Raw genomic sequence first — 24,553 nt, forward strand, 5'->3', positions numbered from 1 at the left:
GAAAACAGACTTACTCATTTCCCCTTAGACCCACCCATTTATACAGTGTGAGTAATACATGAGTAACAATAACAGGACTTTGCATAGCACCTTTCAGACAAAGAGCGGTTAATTGAGAGTCCCTGAACCCATGCAAGATAAGCAAATATTAATATTACTATCCTCATTTGAAAGATGAAGAAACTTGAACAGAGAGACTTTGTGACCCCCAAATCCATCTTTCCACCCCTTAGGCATTCAGGTGACTGAAACTCTCTCAGTCAGGTGACTGAAACTTCCTCAGATGAACAAAACAATGGACTTAAACTGTTCCTCTTATTCTTAGCACAGAAAGTGGAAGAACTTGAATGGAAAGGATGTTGTTTGTAAACTACCTGGAGTCAGTGAAAAACACCTGCTGTTTAAGAATGTTTAATCTCCTACAGTCCAAGTTAAAAGAAGATATTCGGACAAAAACAATGTGCCAGGGGCTATTTGGGTTATACCTTTACATCAGAAGGGGATGTTAATCTATGTACTCACCTGAAGCGGTAATACAAATAATAAATAAAAATAACACAGCATGGCAGGATGGCCCTTACAGTGTGGGTACCACTGGCTGGCCTTTATTATTTACTTGTGAGGTCAGGTGTCATCTGGCAACTTTAGTTTGTCACTAAGTTTGGCCTGGGCCTACACTTGAAACTTAGGTCGACAGCTACATCACTCAGGGGTGTGACAAATCCACACGGCTGAATGACATAACTATGCCAACCTAATTTCTGGTGTAGATGCAGCTGGGCCTATGTCTGCCTAGCTACCATTGGTCCTACACCAATGGAAAAAACCCTTCTGTCAGAGTAGGCTGTATCTACACTATGGGGTTATGCTGGCATAGCTACAGTTGCATATAGGTATAATAGACATGGCCTTTGAATGCAATAATTCCCACAGATATGTTGTTGCAAACTAAAACATTGGTCCCCCAGTATGTGTTACAATATGTGTGTAAACACCAACTTCCTGTGATATAATTTCAATTCAAGAAGCGGCTTGTTAACAATATAAAGCACTGAAAGTTGTATCAGGTTTCAGAGCAGCAGCCGTGTTAGTCTGTATCCGCAAAAAGAACAGGAGTACTTGTGGCACCTTAGAGACTAACAAATTTATTAGAGCATAAGCTTTCGTGGACTGTATGTTTCTCCTAGCCACCCTTCCCAGTACCACCTTAGTCTGGTGGACTGATGAGAAAAGGTAGTTACATTCAGAATAATGACTGACCTCTGTTGACAAAAAACGTGTCTAATTTGATCTCTGATATGGATATATTATGCAAACACACACCTCTCAGACACTCCAACAAAACTGAATGGACTTGTAAGGAAAAAGAGAAGTGAAGAATTTGCAGCAAATTTATTTATTTATTGGAGTCTGAAGTTGAATTTCTTTTTACCCAGTGTGGTCCAGTGGAGTGGGCACCAGAGTTAGGAAACTTGAGTTCTGTTAATGGACCTGCCACTGGCCAGAAGCGAGTCCTTTCAGCTTTCTGTGCCTCGATTTTCTCATTTGTAAAATGGGATAACGATACCTTCCTTGAAAGTTTTTGAGATCTAAAAGGCAATATATAATAGCTAAGTATTTTTTTATTCCACCAATACTGTTTAAAAAGAACATTATTATCCTGCTTGTAGAAACTGAAGTGTTTACTTCTGTATAATCAATAAGTGCAGGAAGGACAGTAATGATTGTTGTAACAATTGATCTTCATTGCTAACAGTTCATTCATGTATTGTACTTTGTTTCCAAAGCAATCTCTGACTGCATCTGTGTTTGGCTCAATCTGTTATACTGGGCTATCAGCTACAAACTCCAACACTCACATTATTGCTGGATCAAATGGATCTTTTCGTTTGAATTCCTCATTGCCACCAATGACTAATCTCAAATTTACTCCCTCATCATTTTCATAAACATGCAAACACAGATTCAAATTCAGCTAATGGTTGCTGGCAAATTTACTCCACAAATCTCACCATTTGGAATGAGAGCTTTCTTTGGAGGTCCTTCAGAAACGTTCCCCCTTTTTTCTACCACCCTAGTGAGAATAACCTTCCTTGTGAAATACCTTATACTCACCTGATGTATCAAGAGCCAGAGTGAAGCTGTAAACCCAGCACCAAGACTGGAAGTACAGACTCTGTCTCCAGGGGGTGAGATATACACAGGGACACAAGATGCATACACAGCCAAAACCAGAAACACACACACTATCAGTCTTTGTATGAAATAAACCCATTTCAAAAGCTGATGAGTGAATCCCGTTTAACAGCCTTTTTTACTATTATGTTTTTTCACTCTTATCTCTGTGTCTTTCTGTTCCGATCTTCAAAGCCTAATTAAAGTTAGGCGAGAGCCCTACATTCTCTCATGTTATCTGCTGGAAAAGGAACGCTTTTAGCAAAGAGCAAAAGTGCTACGGTGACCTCTGGTGATGAAAACCAAGCAATGCACTCACATAATGGTTTGGTTTCAACCATAGAGAAAATGCTGACACATTCAAGTTCTCCAAATGGGTATAAATAGGAACAACAGTAACCTTTGTGAGGAATGAATGACTTTCAGGCTGTATTTCAAAAGGAATCCTTCACACTGTCTTCTGCACCACCTGCAGGCTGGATTTTTTATTTCCTATCATCTCACCCTCCCCAATCTGGAATTTTTTAAAAATGATCAAGAGTAGGTGTTGCGAGAGAGGGGAGAAGAGTTATATAAGTGAATGTAGCACACTAGGAAAGATTTTTTTCCAAAGTGTTCTGCTACATTGCAATAGGTTATGCTAAACTAAGTAACATCCTATTACGTTATGTGATTCTGCTTTGGTAGATGGCGTGATGTGGCAGCCTCTCACACCATACTCTCAATGTTTTGAAAAGAAGAAACTTTTCACTAGGTTGTCTGCCTATTACAGAGTTATGCATCTAGGTACTATTGTGCCTCCATGACCAAGAATCCAGGCAATTTCTTTTATCTGCTGAAAAGTCCAATTCAGCAGCGAGGGACTTAGGCTCAGATCCTCAAAGGTAGTTAGGCACCTAACTAATCAGTGGGAATAAGGTATCTAAATACTTTTGAGGAACTGGGGCTTAATGCCTAATTATACGCATGGGAGTAGTCCCACTCACTGAAACCAAGGCATTTAGGGACTGATCTTGCACCATTTAAGTTAATTGTAGTTTTACCATTGATTTCAGTAGGAGCAGGAGCAAGGCCTATGTTTCTTACTGAATCAGGGCCTTAGGCCCTGATCTTACAAAGACTTATGCATGTGGTTACGTTTACATATGCGTAAGTATTTGCAGGGTCAGGGTTTTAGATTCTAGTCCAGCACAATGAGGCCTCAATTGTCCATGAGGTCCCTGGGCACTACTACAGTACAAATAAATACTAATACTAATAAATAATAATGTGACAATGTTATGACAAGCCTGACCATGACAAGTAACTGAGATTTTCTTTATATGGAAATTTAAATTTGTTAATGCTGCCACCAAACCTCTAGTTTCTTTCATCTAAGTATTTGGAACAAGGGCTTTTTCCTCTGGATTCTTGTCTATATTAAATGCTATTACTGAGGGTGGGTTACTATTAATATAAAACATTATGGTTATCATCCTTCATGTCTATGAATAACTAGTAAAAAGGTTAAGGAGTGGTGAAAAGGAAAAGTTATTCCTATTTCTAGTAACCAAAGTTATAGATACAACTGAAGTGTCCTTTTACTATACATTAAAATAAGAAAAATAACTTATTAATTAAATTCACAAAGATGTCATTAACTGTATGTTAAAGGTAAACATTTAAGAGCCTTGTTTCCTTGAGTCTTACTAGGCAGTCAAAAAAAATAATCAGGATATGCAAAAAGTTATATAGTTGCTATATCAAATTTAACTTGACTGAGTTATCATCCAGCATATTTTATGGTACTATGTACAAATAACAAGAAAATCAAGAAGAAAGTATATTGTCTAGCTACCTCCCTCCCTCTCGGGTTTATCCTGCTGCCTCATCACCATAGTATCTGAGTGCTATCCCGTTAAAATCAATTGCAGTGGCAAAGTCCTTAGTGGACTTCATGGAGTCTAGGTAAAACTCTGGGAGTTTCTTTTTAGTTAGCTTGGTTTGTCACAGGTGGCTTTTGGGGGAGGGAGGGGGGAGGCATCTGTGTGAAACTCACACAGGCAGGGTGATCAGATCACAGCAGCCACATTTCTCACCATGTTCTTCAGGAAATGGTAAACCTACTCAGTTCTTGTTCTGAAGATGCCACGTAATGTTAATGGGTGGAGGGAACACCCCATTCCCCAATGCTGCAGCTATTTTATACAGCATGTGACACATTAATATTGTGGGAGGACATTTAATTTGAATTGATTACCATTTTTTGTAATTGCACATCTGTAATATTGCATATGAGATTTTGCATTCATTTTCCTTGCTTGTTTTTTAAAAATAAGGAAAAGAAAAGACTAAAAGCCTCCCCAGGATGCTCTGGAGTTCACTTGTGACTCTGCCTGTGTGTGTTCAGATTCTTTCTATATGAAATCTGTCCAACCATGTCCAGAGTTAGAACCCAACCTCTCGGCTTGAGACCAGTTTTTAACTGAACCCTGACAGTTATGCTTGTTTTTAAAATACACCCTTGGAACTTACGTTCGTGGGGCCACATTCATTCTTGCTCGTGCAATTTGCACATCTTTTTTCATTCCTGATCTGCTTCATCTCAGGAGGGATTCAGCTGTGGAAGGGAAGGTGGTAACACTTACTCATGGATTCTGCCAGGGGATGGAAGTTTTGCTGGAGGCTGTAGAAGATACCCCATATGGCAGCTGCCTAGACAATGTGCAGAATTGGTATATCCCCTCTTAAACCGTGCTGGCTTGCTGGGCACGCATCAATGGTGGGGAGGTTTGGGGCACCTTGCACTTCTGCAAACCTACTCCTAGTGGAGGCTAAAACTCAAACACCATCAAAACCTCATATGACGGTGGTGGGTCAGGGTGTTGTGGGGGAGGACTGATACAATCCTTGTGCTCATTGTTGGAGTAATAGCTGAAAGAAGGAGATTAGAAATTGAATGCATGAAACCTTTTTCCATTCAGTTCATAGTGTCTGCATGAATTTTCATGGCTGTCATATTCCAGCAGGCCACATCTTTTCTTTTCTGAGATGTGATCGTCACCAGAGCTCTGCCCAGGAGTTATCATTAAGATCCTTCCCTAATGTAACAAAATGATATACAATAAAAACTTGCTATGTTAGTCTTTTGCTTCTAAACTTGAAGCAGTTTGTAGCATCGAAAGGTTTACCTATTACAGCGGAAAGCACAGTTCAGAATAATTGTTTTTTTACCTCTCTTTGGTTTTCATAGATGGCTAGCTACATTTGTTCAATTCAAATTCTTAAAGCTACTGCACTGGTTTTTCACAGGTATAACACAACTGATACCAGTACAGTCATTCCTGATTTACACTATAATAACCGAGATCACAATGAAGCTGATTATCTGACAAAACCTGGAACTTAGCCCCTGGAAGAGATAGCTATGTCCATTAAAGGGTAGAACCTGCCTCAAGGTACAAACTATCTGGAAAAAGTTGGCCTTGGGTAGAAATTAGGATCAGTGTTATCACTTTAACCTTCCAGACTACCTGAAAAATGAGTAATGGATTCATTTATCTATGTGTACAGCAAACGTCTATAAATTCTTCCCTTCTGGGAGGCAACCATGTAGAATGGTAGGAACTGCCCATTATTGAACAGCCTATAGCTCATCTGTGAGGGTTGGTGGCAAGAGAAGGTGCGTGGGCATAGGAACCGACTCCGTAGGTGCTTTGGGGCTCAAGCAGCCACCGAAAAAAATAGAGGGTGCTCAGCACCTGCAGGGCTAGATTAATCTTTTGTGGACCCCGACACTTGGACTGTGGCCCCACCCCCCATTCCATCCATGCTCTGCCCTGAGGCCCTGCCCCCACTCAGCCTCTTCCCCCTCAAGGCTCCACCCGGCATTTGCATTGGGGGGAGGGAGCGGAGAGGAACACGCACCGACTGGCCAAAACAAAAGTCAGCGCCTGTGCGCCTGGGTGCTAATTCTTCCTCCTGTCTTCTCTTCTTCCACCTCCCCCCTGAAACCTCCTCCATACTACGACAGCTCTGCCCAGCACACCTCTATGCCCCCAGCAAAACACACACAAACCTTTGTAGATGGGAACAAGACACTTCCCCTCCTCCAACCCTTGTCCGAGATTCAGCATTCATTCACGTGTTTATGCAGTGCATTCTTTCCTCAGGAGGTATGAGATGCAATGTTGTTAGGGCTGGGTTTGCAACAATAATGAAAATTGCAGTTAAGGAGCATACCTGCCCCACCTTTTTTCCATTATATGTGCTGTAAAAGACAGTTGTGTAGGAAAGTAACCGGGGCACATCTAGGTATGAGGAAATATATATAATCCTCCAACTGCTGTAATAGTATACTGGACTGGCTTCCCCTGAATAGAGTGAGGCTGTTTTATTTGACAAAGGACACATTTCCATGTCACCTAACTTCTTTTGACACTAAATAGAAACATCAATTGAGGTTGAGATTTTCCCAGCACTGCAGGGGATTTAGACAGACAATGTTCCTGAACTCTAGGACAACCTGGAATCTTGAGATCCACAAACAAGCAATGAATGTATTTGCTCTCCAAAATAATATTTTAAAATAGACTATCACAGCGACAAGTTCGTTCATGGTGTGTACTTGTGTTACTGTCTAATATTACCATGTCTAGGATGATGGAAGACACTCAGACTGCATTCATGTGTTGTCCTAGGTGGATGGGAAGCATTATCACACCTTGTTCTACATATTTTGTTCAATTAACTTCCCTGCTGCTTGTTTCTCCAATTATGGGCCAGATTTATACAGAAGCTTCAGTCCAGCCTGGCTTTTCTGTGGAAAACATTTACACCTGCAAAAAGTGTATCTGTGGTCCCTGCACTTAGTTGTGGGATCAAAGCCACCTACCATCTATAATATGTCTTTTAAATGCTTGATAGGAGGATTAAATTAGGAATTTTGCCATCTAAATTGTAGGATTTGGGTCCATACTAAATTGTATGTTCCAAAATGCAAATGCACATTTTCTGGGTACTAATTGCATATGCATACACTCACACACAAAAGAGATGGCAGCCTTTAACAACTTGACTGTATGTAAGAATACTAACTAGGAGTAATTACAAATCAGGATACACAAAATATAACAATTTGTGAAATTCATGGTTAGAAGACCATACAAAAGAATTATATATCCTGTACATACAAACTGCATTGAAATAACTAAAACTAATATGCCAGTAGCATCAAACCCAATCCACTGAGACTGGAACAGGTGGAGAGGGTAAGATATGAAAGTGAACAACAACCTCCAAAAAGGTTCCAATGAGGCTGGTGTGACAGATCATTAGTGACCTCTCCTGAAAAGATTTGCCAAATCTTCTAGGCAATCTAACCTATATTCAGTCTTGGGTGTCCAGAGCTGGATCCAAAGCCCATTGAGGTCAATGGGAATCTTTCCATTGACTTCAAAGACCTTTGGATCAAGTCCACATATTGCTAAACATTATTACCCATCATATCATTTTCCTTGTGATGTCACTATCTCCAGTTTGGCAATAATCAATCTTTACCTCTTTTGCACAACTTTCCTTTTATCTGTGCACTGTAGATGTGCCTACAGTTGGAGTGTACCTGGAAGCCTTTGCCCCTCTCTTCTATGTACATTTAACATTTTGTCCTACAGACAGAATTTGCCACGTCCTCATACTAAGCATTTGCTCTATTTATTGTCTTTCTCTTCACTCTTTGGAGAAGTCTATTTAACAATTAACAACTTTTACCATGACTTTGTTTGAAATAGCTCTGGCAGGTAGACTTAGGAGGTGGGTTTCAATCCAGCTCCCACTGAGATCAATGGCAAAACTCTTATTGCTGTTCTCTGGGAGCAGATTCAGGCCCTAATCTGCAATGGATGGCTGTAACAAACCATCCACCTCAAAATTATTATTTATATATTTGTTTTTGTAGCTGCTGGGTGTCTCATTGTGTTAGACACTGAACAAACACATAGGACGAGAGAGCTTCTGTCCTGAAGAGCTTACCGTCTAAATAGGCAAGACTGACCAAAAATGGGAGAAATTAAGTATTATCCCCATTTTACAGATGGGAAAGTGAGGTACAGAGAAACTAAATTACTTACCCAAGATCACACAGAAATAGAAGGGTAGAGTTGGAAAGAGAATCCAGATCTCCTGAGTCCCAGGACAGTGCTATGAATACAAGAGCAACTCCCCTATCTTGAATCCCATTCAGGAAAACACGTAAGAATGTGCTTGAACTTAAGCATCTTCTAGTTAATCCCGTGCTTAGGAATCTTCCTGAAAAGGGATGTGTTTATAAATATGGTCAGTATATTTTTCTTAAAATCTGCTTGCTGTATATAGAATTATATGTAATGGACTTATTATACTATCGAGAAATGCAATAGTAAGATATAACCATGGGTTATATATATATTGGGTTGAATTCTATTGGCTTTTGTTGGGTTTGCTGTTTTTATTGTAATTTGGGCTGGTGCTCCTAATGCTTTGAATAGGCATTCTTTTTATTTTTGTGTATAAATAAAATATAAATGACAAATAATTATTTGTATATAATTTTTAGGAAATGTGATTTTTGTTGGAGTAAATTCAGAGCTATAGTTATAAATTGAGGGAGAAAATAATTGCCACAGGATTTATTTCTTTATATGTGTATTAGTATTTGACAGGGGAATGGCTTCTATCCATCCAGAAAAAACATACAGACCCATTAGCCTTGCAAAATCAGAATGATAGTTAATAGAGATTTGTAAGCCTTTGAAAAGGTGCACTGGCACTATTCTTGGCACACTCCAATGGGCTTTAAAGAACATTAATAAAAGGATAATGTCAATGCATAGCAGCAGGGACCTGATCCAACTCTCCCACTGATATCAGTGGGTGCTGTATCAGGCCCAAGAACAATAACTGGCTAAATCCTGAGGTTTCCTGACAGATGAGAATGGGTTTGTATCTATATGTGATTTTGGAACAATATTAAATGGGAATAATTTCTAGTGAAAACAGAATGTATGCAAGATTGAGTAAACATAAGGGTCAAACTCCCACCAAAGCATATGGAAAATCTATGATATACCTATAATCATCTGTCAGTTCCACCAGTGGCCTGAGATGAACAGTTAAGAGACTCCACAATAGCATAATAACCCTCAGGAATAAAAACACACAGTGACGTAAGAGTCATACGTAGCAGGTACTTAAATCTGAACACATGGATTAGAAATTCAATAAATCGAAAGCAAGATAAGGACTTAAAAATCTAGCTGAAATAATAATTAAATGGTGAAGCTGCATATTTCAACACCTTAACAGAGAGCTGCATTCACTCAAAATGGATACTTGCCATTCAGTTTTCTTGTTTTTGTATAAAACACATGCTCACCTCATAACCCCTGAGAGCATGTACACTTTTAGCACACAGTCAGTTAACTATTTGATGGCTATGAAAGGCAGCAATTCACAAGCAACCTCTTAATACACCAGTATCATCTTAAACCAAAACTCCTTCCTAATGACGGGCCTGATTTTACTGCCATTTCAATCAGTGGGAATTTTCCAGTTGACTTCAATTGGAATCATGTAAAGAACCACTAATGTAGAGGATTAACTAGGGATTGCTTAGTTTTTAAAATATTAGTGCTACAGATTTACCATTAGGTTAATGATGTCACAGTTGTTTAATTCTGATTGACTGTGAATGTGTATTTACTTGGCAGCTGGGCTATGGTTTGATCTGCATACAGTACATCAGAGAAAGGAAATGGAATTTCATGTTGCCTCAGCTGAGAATCTTGATGGATAACGTAGATAGATTAATGAAATTACTGTTTTTGTGCACTTCATTAATTATACTACGTATACTGAGTTGTGAGGCTTTGCCTTACTTAAACATTGCTATTTTAAGTACCATCTACTTACTTGTAAGCTTTAGCTACAGTATTATTCTAGAGGACTTTGATGGTTCAATTGTTTGATTATAATATACCAGGAAAAGGAATTGCCAGCACAGTAACAAGAATATTTTATCTCACTTTTCTTCTTTAAAGGAAAGTGAAAGGGTAGTTTTGAAGATAAAATAATTTGGCTTGTATTGATATGAAACGTTAACTATTTACTGTTCATGCTTTGCAAGGAACCCTTGCAACTTATTTAAAAATAAATTTAAAATACACTCAAACATAATGTATATAATAAGTAACCACAGAACTGATGCAGAGGAAAAACTCAAGAATGTAATGCAAAAACCCACTGTAATGCAATGATTTTTGTTAGCAATTTTGCTCACAAAAATATAATCCTGTGTTATTTAAAAGTAAACAGAAAGATTAATTTTCATCATAAAAATGATCTGCATCATTTGCCACAGCATGCTTTGCTGTATATCCTTCATGCTCAGAAGCACTTCTTACAACATATAAATAGGAAGGGCCCAACTCTACCCTCATTTATATTGGGGCAGATAAACTCATGCTACTGAAGGTAGAATCAGGCCTTAGACTTGGTTTTACATGTAAAGTTTTGATTAAAATTGGCATTTTTTTGCATCTTATATCTTATTAAGGCTAGATCCGAATTTAGACTATGCACCTGCGCAAGGGAGAAAAATGAGTAACTCCCTGCCCCTTTACATGCCCTATCCTGATCTTGGGTCCAGACACTTAGGAGAAAGCAAGGTTACTACCTGCTCACTTCCTCCCTAAAGCTGGTAGATGGGGAGTAGTTGGGAAAGGGCACGGAATTAGTAGGGAGGGGGGGTGGGAATGCATAGAGACTTAGCTCCACTCTCTCTCTTGTGGGTCAGAATAGCTGAGCCAGCATAGGGCTGGCTGGGAATAGGCTGATAGTAGAGCTGATTACATAATAAAAAAGCACTCAAACATTTTTGTGAAGATTGCTTGAAAATTTTCATAAAATAAAGTTCATCAAATTTTTGAAATGGTTTGTCCGCTCTATTAACTGGTTGAAAAAACAGCAATGTATTTTTCAGGGTTTTTTTTTTTTTTTTTAATCCAAAGAGAAAAATTGGTCAAACTTTTAATAAAGAACAAATTTTCAACCAGCTCTTGCTACCAGTTATCATCCCACCAATGCAGAGGGGGGTGCAGGTAGGGAATTGTGCATTAGAGGGGTGTAACTGACACTGCCTCCTAAGGCTAATGCTAAGGTGAGGCAGTTCCACACTACCCCTTGCCTAATAGCAGAATCTAGCCCCTTATCTTTTAAACACTGCCATGGTTGAAAGAAGGAGCAGAAAACATTCTTGTCACAGGAATCTCCTGCAAAAGTAATGAATATGTCCAAAGATTAACTGGAAGATAAACAGTTAATGTTATTAAAATGTTATTAAAATGCACATGTTATTAAAATGAGCATTTCTGCTTTTTCTGTAGTGATTGGTCTCATACTGATGAAAAGTGACTGTATTTTTGAGACTAAGATTGGGGACTCCATATCAGAGATCAATAGACCAATAACAATCCTGCTGCAACCTAGCACAAGACATCAAAGAAGAATTTTGCTGTTTAAACATTAAACATTTTGTTTAAATATTAAACAGGGAGGCTCCTTGATTGCTAAAACACCATTAAGCAGAATGGAGGCCAGTCTGTAGTCTCTGATTTTGGGTCCATATAGCATGTTACCAACAATGTCATTTCCCAATGGTACAGTGATGTAAATGAGTAGCAAGTACTTAAGGAATGCTGACTGGGAAAAACAACAACAAACCTCCCACCTTTGTCAGTGTTGCTACAAGCAGAATGCGTGCACTTTTCATTCAAGAAATGTAAAGTATGGAGTTAGTTGTTGTACCTCCTGCCACAAAAGTGATCTTGTGACATTTGAAACATTCCTTGAATAGTTACTACCGGGTGAATGCTGCAAAACAGTTTTTGTTAATACACCTGCACATTTTTACATGAATTTGCCTAACTTTATAAATAAATTAATGGAGATATCCCATCTCCTAGAGCTGGAAGGGACCTTGAAAGGTCATTGACTCCAGCCCCCTGCCTTCACTAGCAGGACCAAGTACTGATTTTTGCCCCAGATCCTTAAGTGGCCCCCTCAAGGATTGAGCTCACAACACTGGGCTTAGCAGGCCAATGCTCAAACCACTGAGCTATCCCTCTCCTCCTTTACTGTGCTTCTCCTTTGTGTTCCTCTTCTGGGTGAAATTCACCCCTGGCACTCTGGAACCCTACAAGGCTCTCTGTGTCATTTAAAAAGAGCGGTGAAATGAAGTGGTGTCCCAGGGCTGTCTACACATGACAGGACAAATGGCCTCTGTACCAGCCTGGCACAGGATGATGTGAAACGTTGTGACGGGGGCAGGTCATTGGTGTTGGATCAGTGTTTACCCAGATACAGTTACCCCAGTATCCCATTCACCTGTTGCTCAGGAGATGGGACTGCCCATAATTTGGAATTGCAATCACAATCATAGGGATGACTGCTCAGCAGCGCCAGGCACAAACCTGAGACAAAAATGTACTTATTGGGTTATTGTAGCTCCTGTCATCTCACACTTCAACTGATCAGGTTTCCACATATCTATTCAAGTGACATCATCATAGGACCTAATCACATCAGCCATACCATCAGGGGCTCGTTCACCTGCACATCTACCAATGTGATATATGCCATCATGTGCCCGCAATGCCCCTCTGCCATGTACATTGGCCAAACCGGACAGTCTCTACGCAAAAGAATTAATGGACACAAATCTGACATCAGGAATCAAAATACTCAAAAACCAGTGGGAGAACACTTTAACCTGTCTGGTCATTCAGTGACAGACCTGCGGGTGGCTATATTACAACAGAAAAACTTCAAAAACAGACTCCAACGAGAGACTGCTGAGCTAGAATTGATATGCAAACTAGACACAATCAACTCCGGTTTAAATAAGGGCTGGGAATGGCTGAGCCATTACAAACATTGAATCTATCTCCCCTTGTAAGTATTCTCACACTTCTTATCAAACTGTCTGTACTGGGCTAGCTTGATTATCACTTCAAAAGTTTTTTTTCTCTTAATTAATTGACCTCTCAGAGTTGGTAAGACAGCTCCCACCTGTTTATGCTCTCTGTATGTGTGTATATATATCTCCTCAATATATGTTCCATTCTATATGCATCCGAAGAAGTGGGCTGTAGTCCACGAAAGCTTATGCTCTAATAAATTTGTTAGTCTCTAAGGTGCCACAAGTACTCCTGTTCTTCTTTCAACTGATCAATTATGCATTCTTTGAACAGGCAATGGGACTACTCACATGCACAAATATTTGCAGGATCAAGGCCTTAGATGTATCAATCTAATAAATGAAATTTAGCTATAGATTATAGAAACTACATGTGAGCAACACTATCCAAAGTAATGTATCAAGGTGAACTATAATAAAAAAACAAAAGGTAAACAAATCTAAACCCTTTCCTCTCCACAATGCATATTCACATTGTTTAGTGTTCAAATTCTATGGAAGAGGTTATTTTTGCCTCTTCTGAAAACCTACATCAGCTATCAATGTCAATTATCCCTTTCCTCACTAGACATCTCAGTTACGCATACCATGAGCACGTTTTCCCAGAATTTCAATCACTTCCTCTTGGCTGCTGAAGTGAAATAAGAACCAGACAAGATTGTCCTCTTTACCTGCGGTGACCTGAATGCTTTGTTCCACTATAGAAATTATTTTTTATTATATTTTATCTTAATAGTGTGTTATTATTGGAAACAAAACTTTGATTTTAAGAGTCTTGTGATTGTTTAAAAAAGCAGTGTGAGACAAAGGTTGTGCTGTAACTGTAAATTTATTGCTATATATTATCTTTATAGCAGTCAGCTTTAGCAATTACTGTAGTTCTTGTTGCAAAACAGTTTCAATCATATAACACTCTGCTTTCAAGTGCTGATAACTTTCAGAATTATCCACCTACTTTGCTGAAATGTTCCAGGTGTAGTCTGTTCAGCTGCAATTTTCTTTTGGATATTTTGAGCAAAATCCTTTAATCTCTTTTTAAGTTATGGATGAAAGAGGGACAAAACTTATACTTTTACTCTTAATAAGGAATATATGCTTTACTATCTTTTGGAGTGAAGGATATCAACTGTATGAAATTAAAAATCACCTTTGAATACAGCGGGTCAGAAAACTTTCATGAGAAAAAAATTTCAATAGTAAATGGAAAAGAAACCAGAATTTAATGAAAAATGTTTTCCATTCTTTTATTAGTTTTATAGATGGTTGGAAAATTGCTGTCAAAATGTTGATGGAAAAGGGGGACAAATATTCATAAAAAAGTTCATGAAATTGTTTTCCAGTTAGCTGCAGCTTGTTGCTTTTTTTAAACAGGATTATAAATCCTAGCCATATAAATATCAGACACAATGCAATAATCATTAGAACAGTGAACTTTGGTTTAGAGAAACATTATACAGTAATATAAACATTTTATCTCCCTATTTAATGGGGTGCTCCATGTTACAGCTGCAGTTTCGATCACATTATCAATGGGCATCTATTAAGGTTTTAACAGGGCCTATAAAAATTCCATCTTCTTTGAGACTTCATTGCACATTAGCCTTTTCAAACCTGGCTGACAAAGGGGTGGCTACTGTTAGGCTACTACTGGGACAATTTACACGAGGGACATTGCAAATGTACTACTGAAACATACACAACGATACTGTCCAGAAAAATGCTTTAAGGTTAGGAGAAAATTATACATGCAAATAAAATGGAAGATCATGTGGTTTTAGGGTCTCTCTGAAAATATGACTGAATTCTACAATATTGTGATCAATCTCTCTTTTTAAATGTTTATCTTTTGCCACAGTGAAAAAAGAGTAAGCACAATGTTAACAAGTGACTATCTTTTTTCATTGTAAAGATAAAGTCAGCTTGATAATAATCCATCCTTTTAAATCAAAACCTCGATCTATACTCCACCAACAGGTGGCTGATATTTTTCCAAACTTTGAAGAAAAGAAAATGTCAACAAAATAGGTCACACACAAATGTGGCCATTTCTTTTAAGCAGCTCTACTTGTATCTAAGAGAAAGAATGATCCAGTGCTTAGGGTGCTAGTGTGGTACTCAGAATTGGAGGGTTCCCGACTCTACTTTGCCACATGTGACCTTGGGAAAGTCATTTAGTTTTTCTGTGCCTCACTTCCCCATTGGGGAGTGATAGTACTGTAGTACCACACAGGGGTGTGCTGAGGATACATTAAAGATTTAAAAATGTTATGTGAATAGAGGGCATTTTTTTTTGTTTTTTCCCCCCCTCTGTGCAGAGATGTTTGACAGGTAGGTGTGGACACCATCTCCTTACCACAGCTTTTTCAAGGAAGTTTGTTAAGATACTGCTCCAACTGATGTAATGTGCTGAAGCCACAGAAACATAGATCCATCTGGCTCGATAATGTTGCTTGGGTGTGGCAAGCTTCATTTGTAGGCTGGGCCTTTTTTCCTACAAATGGCCAAATGGACAGAGGTATTTCCTGGCATTGCACAGTCTTTTCTTTCTGTATCCGTGTTTCCTTCCAGGGAGAGTTCCTTAGTATGAACAGTACTCAGCAGTCCCTCTCTTAATTCAGGGACCCTAATACAAGAGACAAAAGCAACACTAAGGGCTTCTTGCAGAAGGTTACCAAACTCAACATATAGTTGGAATGTTTGCAGACTGGCTAGAAATTCAGACATATTTTTTCCTTCCATTTGATTTTCTAGATGATACATAGCTTTCATCTAAAAAACCTTGGTTTTGATACATCATGGCCAAAAAATTCAAATTTGGGTACCCAGTGATATGCTCTTAAATCTATTAGAAACTTAAGTACAATGGCCAAACTTTGAAAGATGTTGAAATTATTGAGAGCTGCCAGGATTCAATTCTGCTTTTTATTTAGGATCTTCACTCCATCTCCCCCAGATCCTATGAAAAACAAAGTATTTAAACATGGCAAAAGTAATTTCCCCCATCACTGTTAGGAAGAAAAGAGCTGTTACTGCTCTCTTTGGTGGTATTTGCATTAAACTACTATTAAGAGCAAGAGAATACCAGATTGTGCATGATGACGTTTCTATTGGTCTGAGTTTTGAAATACTACATTACTCATTAGTGGGGAAGCCAGAAGAAAGTTATGCTGATTATCCCAGTAAGCCTCAGTAAAAAATGTATTCATACTATTTGAGGAAATCCTGGCCTCTTTGAAGTCAATGGCAAATCTCTTTGAAGTTCATGGCCTTCAGTGAGGACCATATTTTACCTGTGTTCTGTATATGCAATACATATTTTCAGATCTTTTAAAATATATTGTAGTGAGTTACAAGACTACATTGGGACTATTTTTGCAACTATCCACCTGTAAAGCCAAATGTCTTAGGTTCCCCACTTTGCAAATGTGCCTATGTATGTGCTTTACTTTAAGCACATGAGTAGTAAAGTTATGTTACAATTCAGCACATGCATACATGTCTGCAGGATCAGGCCCAGTTACCATGAGTCAGACTGTACAGGACTCAAACATAGTCATGTAAACCTCTAAAATAGCCGCGGGTAGCTTGTTTTTCATACATAATACATGTATGTCACTGTCTTAAGATCTTAAGACCTTGGGACCTTCCAGGGTTAGGATCAAATGGCAGATGTTCTACTAGGAGGCTAGACGTCTCTCCTTTCAAGCATTATGGGGGCCAGAAGACATCACCAAGGCGGGGACGGGGGGCATGACTGAATACGTTCTGTCTTGGGCCTTGGGTCAGTATAATTTTTTTTTTGAGGGGGAGGGGTTCCACATTTCCCTGGCTGGTTTCTCATCGCTGGCAGATGAGGGAAGGCTGGGAGAAGCTCGGAGTGTTGGTATAAATAGGAGGAAGCCTAGTGGGCACAGTGCAGGTGAGGTGGTCCCAGGAGGAGGAATCAGTGGCAGGATCCTGGGGCAGGTGGCAGAAGGGTGCCATAAATGCAGCGGCTGGGGTGGGTCTCTGCCATGCGGCGCGCACAGATCGGACTGTCTAGCGGCTCCCCACTGTCCCCAAACCGAGCTTTTGGGCGCTTTCTTTCCTGCCCAGCAAGATGCGGAGAGCCGGGGCTGGCTATTTCCTGGGCCCAGCCGCACCTCGCTGGCTGCCGCGCCGGGAGCGGGCTGGCTCCCTGGGAGCCGGCGGCAGGTGCGCGGTGGCAGCCAGCGCCCTTGCGCCCGGGGCGGCTGCCGAGGGGCGTTGCCGGGGCGAGCGCGGGGCTGGCCCTGGGGCAGAGGCAGGCGGCCGGGGGAGGCGGAGGCTGGGGGATGAAGGGGTACGCGGGGCGGCCCGGGCAGGGGCCCAGGTGAGCAGCAAGGGGCAGCGGGAGCGGGGCGGGGCGCATCCAGAGCCCGGGGAGCGAGGCTTGGCACGTCCCCGGGAGCGGGGCAGCAGCGGGGCTCGGCCCGGCAGAGGGGATCATGCTCTGAGTGGCGGTGGGGGACCCTGACAAGCCGCGCCATGGGCTGCCGCTGCCCCCGGCTGCCTGCCGGGCCCCTTGTCCTCCTCCTCGCCTGGCTCCTGGAGCCCGGAGCGGTCTCTGCCTTCTCCGAAGCCGCGATGAGCACCGCCAGCCTCGACCCTGGCAGCTCAGGGACTCTGCAGCCGCCGAGCGGGACCCCCTTAGAGGAGACCCGGCTCCATGTCTTCACCCTGGACTATCCGCACGTGCAGATCCCCTTCGAGATCACCCTCTGGATCCTGCTGGCTTCCCTGGCCAAGATCGGTGAGTGCCCCCGGCCCGGCCCGGCCGCGCGCCTTGGGGCTGGCACCGATGGGGAGGCAGAGGCTGGGCGACTGCCCCTGAGTGCAGCGGAGCTGTGTGAGCTAAAGGGAGCTTGGGTGGGAGCCCACTCGTTGGGCGGGTGGGGGCAGTGCCCAGTGCACTTCACCGGCGGGGGACAGCTGCCTGCAGGAGCTTTACAAGTGTGGCAAAGGGAGAGCCTTGCAATGCACGCTTTGCCTGTTTATTTCACTGTTAAAAACAGGGCAAATATATGGGTAGATAATGTGCCCCTCCCTGTCTATTTATACACCGAGGGGTAGTGAGAATGCGGATACATAAGGCTACTTCTCACTCAGAGTTCTACTGCTGTTCAGAAATCCCTGAAAAGCAGAGAAAATCCCCAAATTATGTCTTCATTTATACATGTACGCCCTAATTGTTCATTGGGCAAACACCCACCTAGATTCTGGATTTTAACTTAACAGTGGCTTTCACTATGACCCTGCTTGGTTTTTTAAGACAAACAGTGAATAACATTGATTTACTAAAATAGACGCAAGTCACTGTGAATTACCTTTCAGTGTGATAAGTTCAGTGAAAACTCCTCAGATGAAAGATAAGGTGGGTGAGATAATATCTTTTATTGAACCAGAGTCTGTTGGTGAGCGAGACAAACTTTGTAGCTCTTCTTCAGGTATGGGAAAGGGCTCAGAGTGTCACAGTTAAATACAAGGTGAAACAGATTGTTTAGCATATTTAAGGAACTTTTCCAAGTGAAATGTCCCTTTTACATCCCTTCATGGGTAAAATGCAAAAGGTCCGGAAAGGCAGTTAGTGGATTATACATTGTTGCAGTTAATCATAAATCCAGCATCTCTTCCAGTCCTTGATTGGTAGTGTCTAGCAAAGTTATGAATGAAACCCCAGGCTCATATTTTGAAGGTGTTGTGAAGATTTCCTTTGAAAATGAGGACTGATAGGTCAGGTACAGAGTGGTAGCTGACTTTTAGAGTTACTGACAAGTGACCATTAGGGGGATTTTCTTCTATTGCTTAGTGATGTAATTTGAAGCCTTTGGCATGATTTAGCAAAAATTTTTTTGCTTCTTCAAGAGAAACAGTATGAACGAGAACATTAGATTGAATTACCATTAGAAAATGTCCCTCATAATAGGCCTAAACAAAATGTAAAGCTCAAAGCATTTGGTTGCAAAATATTAAAAATGTAGCACTAAAAAACTTACAGTTTCATTCATCCTTCTGTGTATACATGAAACACATTCCCTAGAGTCTCTAGATACATATTTACAAGAACAGTTTATGAACACTATTCCTTTCCATAAAATATTACAGTACATAATGGTAGGCAATTATATAATTTATCTTTAATAAAGAATTTCAGCTAAAGAAAATTTATGGCAAGGGACTGATGGAAAGCAAACAAACATGTTAATCAATGTGGATTAAGCCTCCTCTTAGTATTTTTTTTTTTTTTTTTTTACCACTCAGCTATGTCCTGTGAATAGTTCCTGAAAGATGAGAAACACTGAGTGGTTAGAAAGGTCATTCATTCTTTGATGTGGGAAAAGTTTGTATTGCATAGTTCCATGGTGTTGTGTTCTCTTTATTAGGGAAATATATTTTTGTTTTTGAATTAACTGTTCTATTTCTTGTTACAATAAAATATGAAAACTAAAACCTTGTAACAGAGTGATCTGGAAAACAAAGGATTTTAGGAATTGTGTAAAAATCAGTAAGACTATGTATAAATGATGAAATTCTTTTTAACTAAGTTTCTTTCTAAGCAGTCCTTGAGAATCTTAGTCTTGAAGAACCTGCTTTGAGGAATAAATGGGAAAACATACCATTACCATGTTTGTTTGACTTCAAATGCCTTTTTTTGTATCACACATTTCACTGAAAACTATGAATACATTCATGTGGATAACTACTTATTGAGCCAAATTAGCTATCATTCTGCTTAGTAGCCATATAGCTCTGCTCCTGCAAATACTTAAAGCATGGGCTTAACTTTAAGCATAGTCTCCTTGACTTGAACAGAGCTACTGCAATTACATCAGTTGAGGTTCTGTCCAATGGGTTAACCTCAAGCATGTACATAAAGGTTTGCAGGTTCAGGGTCTATATATTTAATTTTGATATATAGAGCACCAATGTATTACAACTAATCGCCTGATATAAACATATGCCATTTGTTTTGTATCCATCTCTCCTCATTTAAAAGAGTACTGTAAAGTTGATTTAGGCCAAAATTTAGATTTTGTAATAAAAAGTCTTGCAGAAGCTAAGACCAATGGAAATATTTCTGTGATTGTTTTTATAATTCCAATGATGTCATTTTAAAAACATAAATATTCTGGTGGACTGTTTGCAGTGCTTTGTTAATGCTTAAGACTCCAGAAGGTGAAAAAGATAAATGCAATGCAAAAAGTAAACAAACTGCATAAACTGTGAGGAGTAAAGTAGATTTTAAAAACTTTTTCAGATGTAATAATCTAAAGCATTATCAGTAATACAGAACATTGCTTTATTAAAAAAATGCACTAAACAATAAGACCCTTTCAAAAATTACTCAAGCGCATAGGATATGATCAAATTTCATAACCTCCCATTGCATATGAACAGAACTTCATGAACCTGAAGGCCAAGTATATTTAAATGTGCTGTAATTACTAGAGCTGGTCAGAATATTTTTGACTATATGTAGTGTTGTCAAAATATGCAGTTTTGTTGTAGCCAAAATGCTACGCAGAGAACTTGTCGATCTCATCAGTGTTTTCATCTGGAAGGTTTCAGAGGGCCTGGGTGGCATCTGGTCACTGTAGATCAGAAAGAGTAAGAGAACACATAATCTAAAATCTGAGCTTTCTGAGTGAAAAATGGGAATTTTGACACAATGCTGTTTCACAAAGGTTTTTGTTTTCTTCCATCGCAGAATGAAAACAATGGTCTTTTTCAAAATAATTTTTTAAACTATTGATATTACCAAAATGTTTCAGTTTTTATGAGCAATTCCATGCATTTAAAAAATCAGATTTTTTTAATCAAATGTGTTATTGAAATGGTTTTCAAAAGTTTTAATTTTAGAGAGTCTATTTCAGTAAGGCATTTGATACTTTTTCTGATAAACGTTTTGAAACATTCCTGAAGAAAATTCATGACAAATTAAAAAATAAAACAAAACAGAAAAATGCATACACTTTGAACTCTCGGCAATTAAAACAACTTCTACCTTTCAATTTTTTCATGAAATTAGCTTTTTCATGTCCCACCAGCTTTACTTTGTATTAATAATAACTACAGGATTGGGCCTAAGGGGTAAAATTTCCAAAAGTGGGCTAGAGAAAGTGTGAGAATGACTCCGTAGCCTAGTGGTCAGTGCATTCACCTGGGAGAGCAGGTTCCAGTCCCTGCTCCAATGAATATTTAAATATTTTATACAAAGTGGGCCTATGAAGTCATTCTCTATGGCCCAAAGAATACTTAATTATTTATACCCAGTGGAACAGCTTCCAGAGGAGAAATTGAGAGAGCACCATCCCAAATAGCTCTATAACTCAGTTATTAAGGCATTTCTGAGGGAGATCTGGCTTCAAATCTCTGCTTCAAATTAGACAGGGTGGGGATTTCTAACCACTAGGGGAGCCTCCTTTTGGATGTCTTTTGTGGGGTGTAGGTGTGCTCTAAGAATGCCTACTGGATTGGGCCCCACAGGCAGGCTAGACAGGGGAATGCTTAGTTTGAAAATCTGCCAGAGTTTAGCTGTTGAGCAGATTTGCAGTGGTAGGACTTCAGTGACTTTACACATTTGCACCAGCAGAAATTTAGGCACCTCCAGGGTTAATTAGCTGAGCAGAGGTTTTGAAGATCTAAAGTTTGGACTTGGGCATCTGAAGTGGCAGTTAGGCACCTCAGTCCCTTTTTGGATCTTGACGGTCACTTTTGGAAATGGATCTTAGGCTCCTAAGTCACTTGGTCACTTTTGTAAATGTTACCCACATCTCCTTTAACCAGTTTTCAATATTTTAAGTGGCAGTAATAGCAGTATCACTAAGACTTGGACTTTTCATTAATTAAAGTCTTTTTTTTCCAGTGCTGACATACTGAGGTGCAGTTTCCATTGTCTTCTGCTAGTTTCAGTAAACCTAGCTCAATGTCTTTGTATACACAGTACAATATATTTCCACTTACTGTGCCTGTGAAAATACAGATGCACAATAAAAGGTAATTCATGAAAGCTAGGAATTGCCGGCTCTCCACCCTGCAGCAATAAAGGCATAGTTGTGATTTTATATTACCTGTGCAGAATCCAGGTGTCAGAAAGAAAATTTTTGATTCAGTTGATCACGACAAGTATGCAGGGCTATAACTAGCAGGAAAAATTGAAATCCTTCTGGGAGGAGCAAGCTCCAGAAACTTGTGAAATTTGACTGTAGGGGTCAGGTGAGATTTCACTCTCTTTATTGGAAAGTTTGGTCTTCTGTCATGGCAGAAACCAGTACGAAGCATGACAATTCAACATGGAACTGATTGGAAGGTGCAAAGCACCACCTATGGTCCCCAATGGCTCATTCTCATGTCCCTTAAAGCCCTCACCTGTTGTGACCAAGCAGCAAACTGGAGGTGTCCTACTGCAGGTTATACTGAGTGGGTTTGACAGCTCTTCCACATTCATTCAGATTCTTATTCTTGAAATTAAAAAAAAAAAATCTGAATTGACGTGAGCTAGATATATTTTGGAGGGCAAATTTGCTATATTGGTACCCTGTAACAGAAAAAAATAATTATGCTTGTGCCCTTTTAGTTTAAAAATATCTTTATGGTGTATAATAAAAAAGGCCTGTAAGGTTTTTGTTTGTAGTTTTTTTCTGTTTGCTTTTTACACGAGAAATTCAGACATGGGGCTTGTCTAGACGCACAGTTAGTGGTGTTTGAAATGGGAGTAGATCAAAGTGCACTAGGGAACTTATAGTTCATGGTACCAAGATCCATACAGATACTTAGCTTGTAGTGTGCTAGCGTGACTTAGATTTACACCCCAGCTTGCCACACATTCACTATTCATCTACCCACACCCTTTGTCTACCCTGGACGACTCTATGAGGACCAGAAAACTAGTGAAATATGCCACAAAATCAAAAGTTGGGCAACTGAGGCCTGGTGTGCACAAAGTTTTTGTACCAAATTAACTATTTTGTTTGTGGGTGTGAGTTTTACTGAAATAGTTAAATCAGTACCATCTGGAGTAGAGATGTGGTTATGTCTCTATAAAGGCATCTAAGGCCTGGTGTACAGAAGGAAATTTGGTTGGTATAGTTGCTCAGGGGTATGAAAATTCTATACCTCGAGTGATGCAATTAAACCAACCTAACATCTGGTGTAGACAGTGCTAGGTTGACAGGAGAATTCTCCTGTTGACCTAGCTGCCACCTCTTGGGGAGGTGGATTCCCTATGCTGATGGGAGAACCTCCCCGTTAGCATAGGTAGTGTCTTCACTGAAGTCATTAGACAAGTGTAGACAAGCCCTTATACTGGTTTAGCTTATTCCCCTTCCTGTATGGGAATAGCTATAGAAATATAGCCCTTTATCCCAGTGTAACTATACCCACATTAGGGGGCTTGTACTGGTTTAACTATACTAATATAGTGAAATTGGTACAATTTGTGTGTGTAAATACTTGTCTGAGAGGGGAAGGGATTTAGAGTCAGGCTGTTTAAAAAGTTGTGTGTATGTTAACAGCCATTAAACGTCAGTGACTGAAGAACACTTTCTTGATGTATTTGTTAAAGATTCAACTTCTCCATCCCGTGCATTAAGAATGAGAGGGGCTACCTAAAGAGCCCTGAGTCCTCAACAGATCCTCCAGCGAAGCCAAGTCTGATCAGATTTGACATTCTTGATATTTTGGAGGAAAAATGAAACAGAAGAAATACACTTGCAAGGGGAAAAAAACTATTTTCTAAATAGAATGAGTCATAAGCACTGACTCCGTGGGTGCTCTGTGGATGGAGCACCCATAGGAAAAAAATAGTGGGTGATCAGCACCCACCAGCAGCCCCACGGATCAGCTCCCTCCCCATCACTTCCCACCCACCACGATCAGCTGTTCAGCAGGTTGCAGGAGGCACTGGGGGAGAGAGGGAAGACAGAGCGGGGGTAGAAAGAGGTGGGGCTGGGGCAGAGCAGGGGCAGGAAGAGGCAGGGAAGGAGTGGAGGCTTGGGGAAAGGGATTGGAGTGGGTGGGGGGTCGGGTGGAATGGGGGTGGGGTGGGGATGGGGATGCAGCCCCTAAAGCCCTACCTTAATCTGGCCCTGCCCTATAGGTTATAGAACCTTTAGGTCACCACTGAAAATCTCTTCCAAGAATTTTTCTATGTATTTGTACAGCAAACAGCACACTGGGTGTTCAGTAGAATTGTGAAATAATGAGGCACTAAGGCCCAGATTTTAAGAATTGTGAATGCAAAATGTTAAGTGGCTTCTTGCCTAATTAGAGTGCACAATTACCACAACTGTGTGCACAGCCATGGTAAACTTGTGCACAAATGTCAAGTCAGATCTCTTACCGCTCATTTATGTGTGTATTTACTGCATG

The 24,553-nt window shown here is 40.1% G+C and overlaps 1 protein-coding gene across 1 annotated transcript in view; it reads left to right on the forward strand.

The window, feature by feature from the left end:
- The first annotated feature begins 17,652 nt into the window (after positions 1-17,652).
- SLC9A2 (solute carrier family 9 member A2) overlaps positions 17,653-24,553 on the forward strand; it is a 33,674-nt gene continuing 26,773 nt past the window's right edge. Inside the window, exon 1 of the mRNA XM_034758030.1 lies at positions 17,653-17,936. Coding sequence (XP_034613921.1) covers positions 17,672-17,936 — 265 coding nt within the window. The 5' untranslated portion in view covers positions 17,653-17,671. The remainder of the gene's footprint in view (positions 17,937-24,553) is intronic.

Source organism: Trachemys scripta, chromosome 1 (assembly GCF_013100865.1).
Source record: "Trachemys scripta elegans isolate TJP31775 chromosome 1, CAS_Tse_1.0, whole genome shotgun sequence".
Lineage (NCBI taxonomy): Eukaryota > Metazoa > Chordata > Testudines > Emydidae > Trachemys > Trachemys scripta.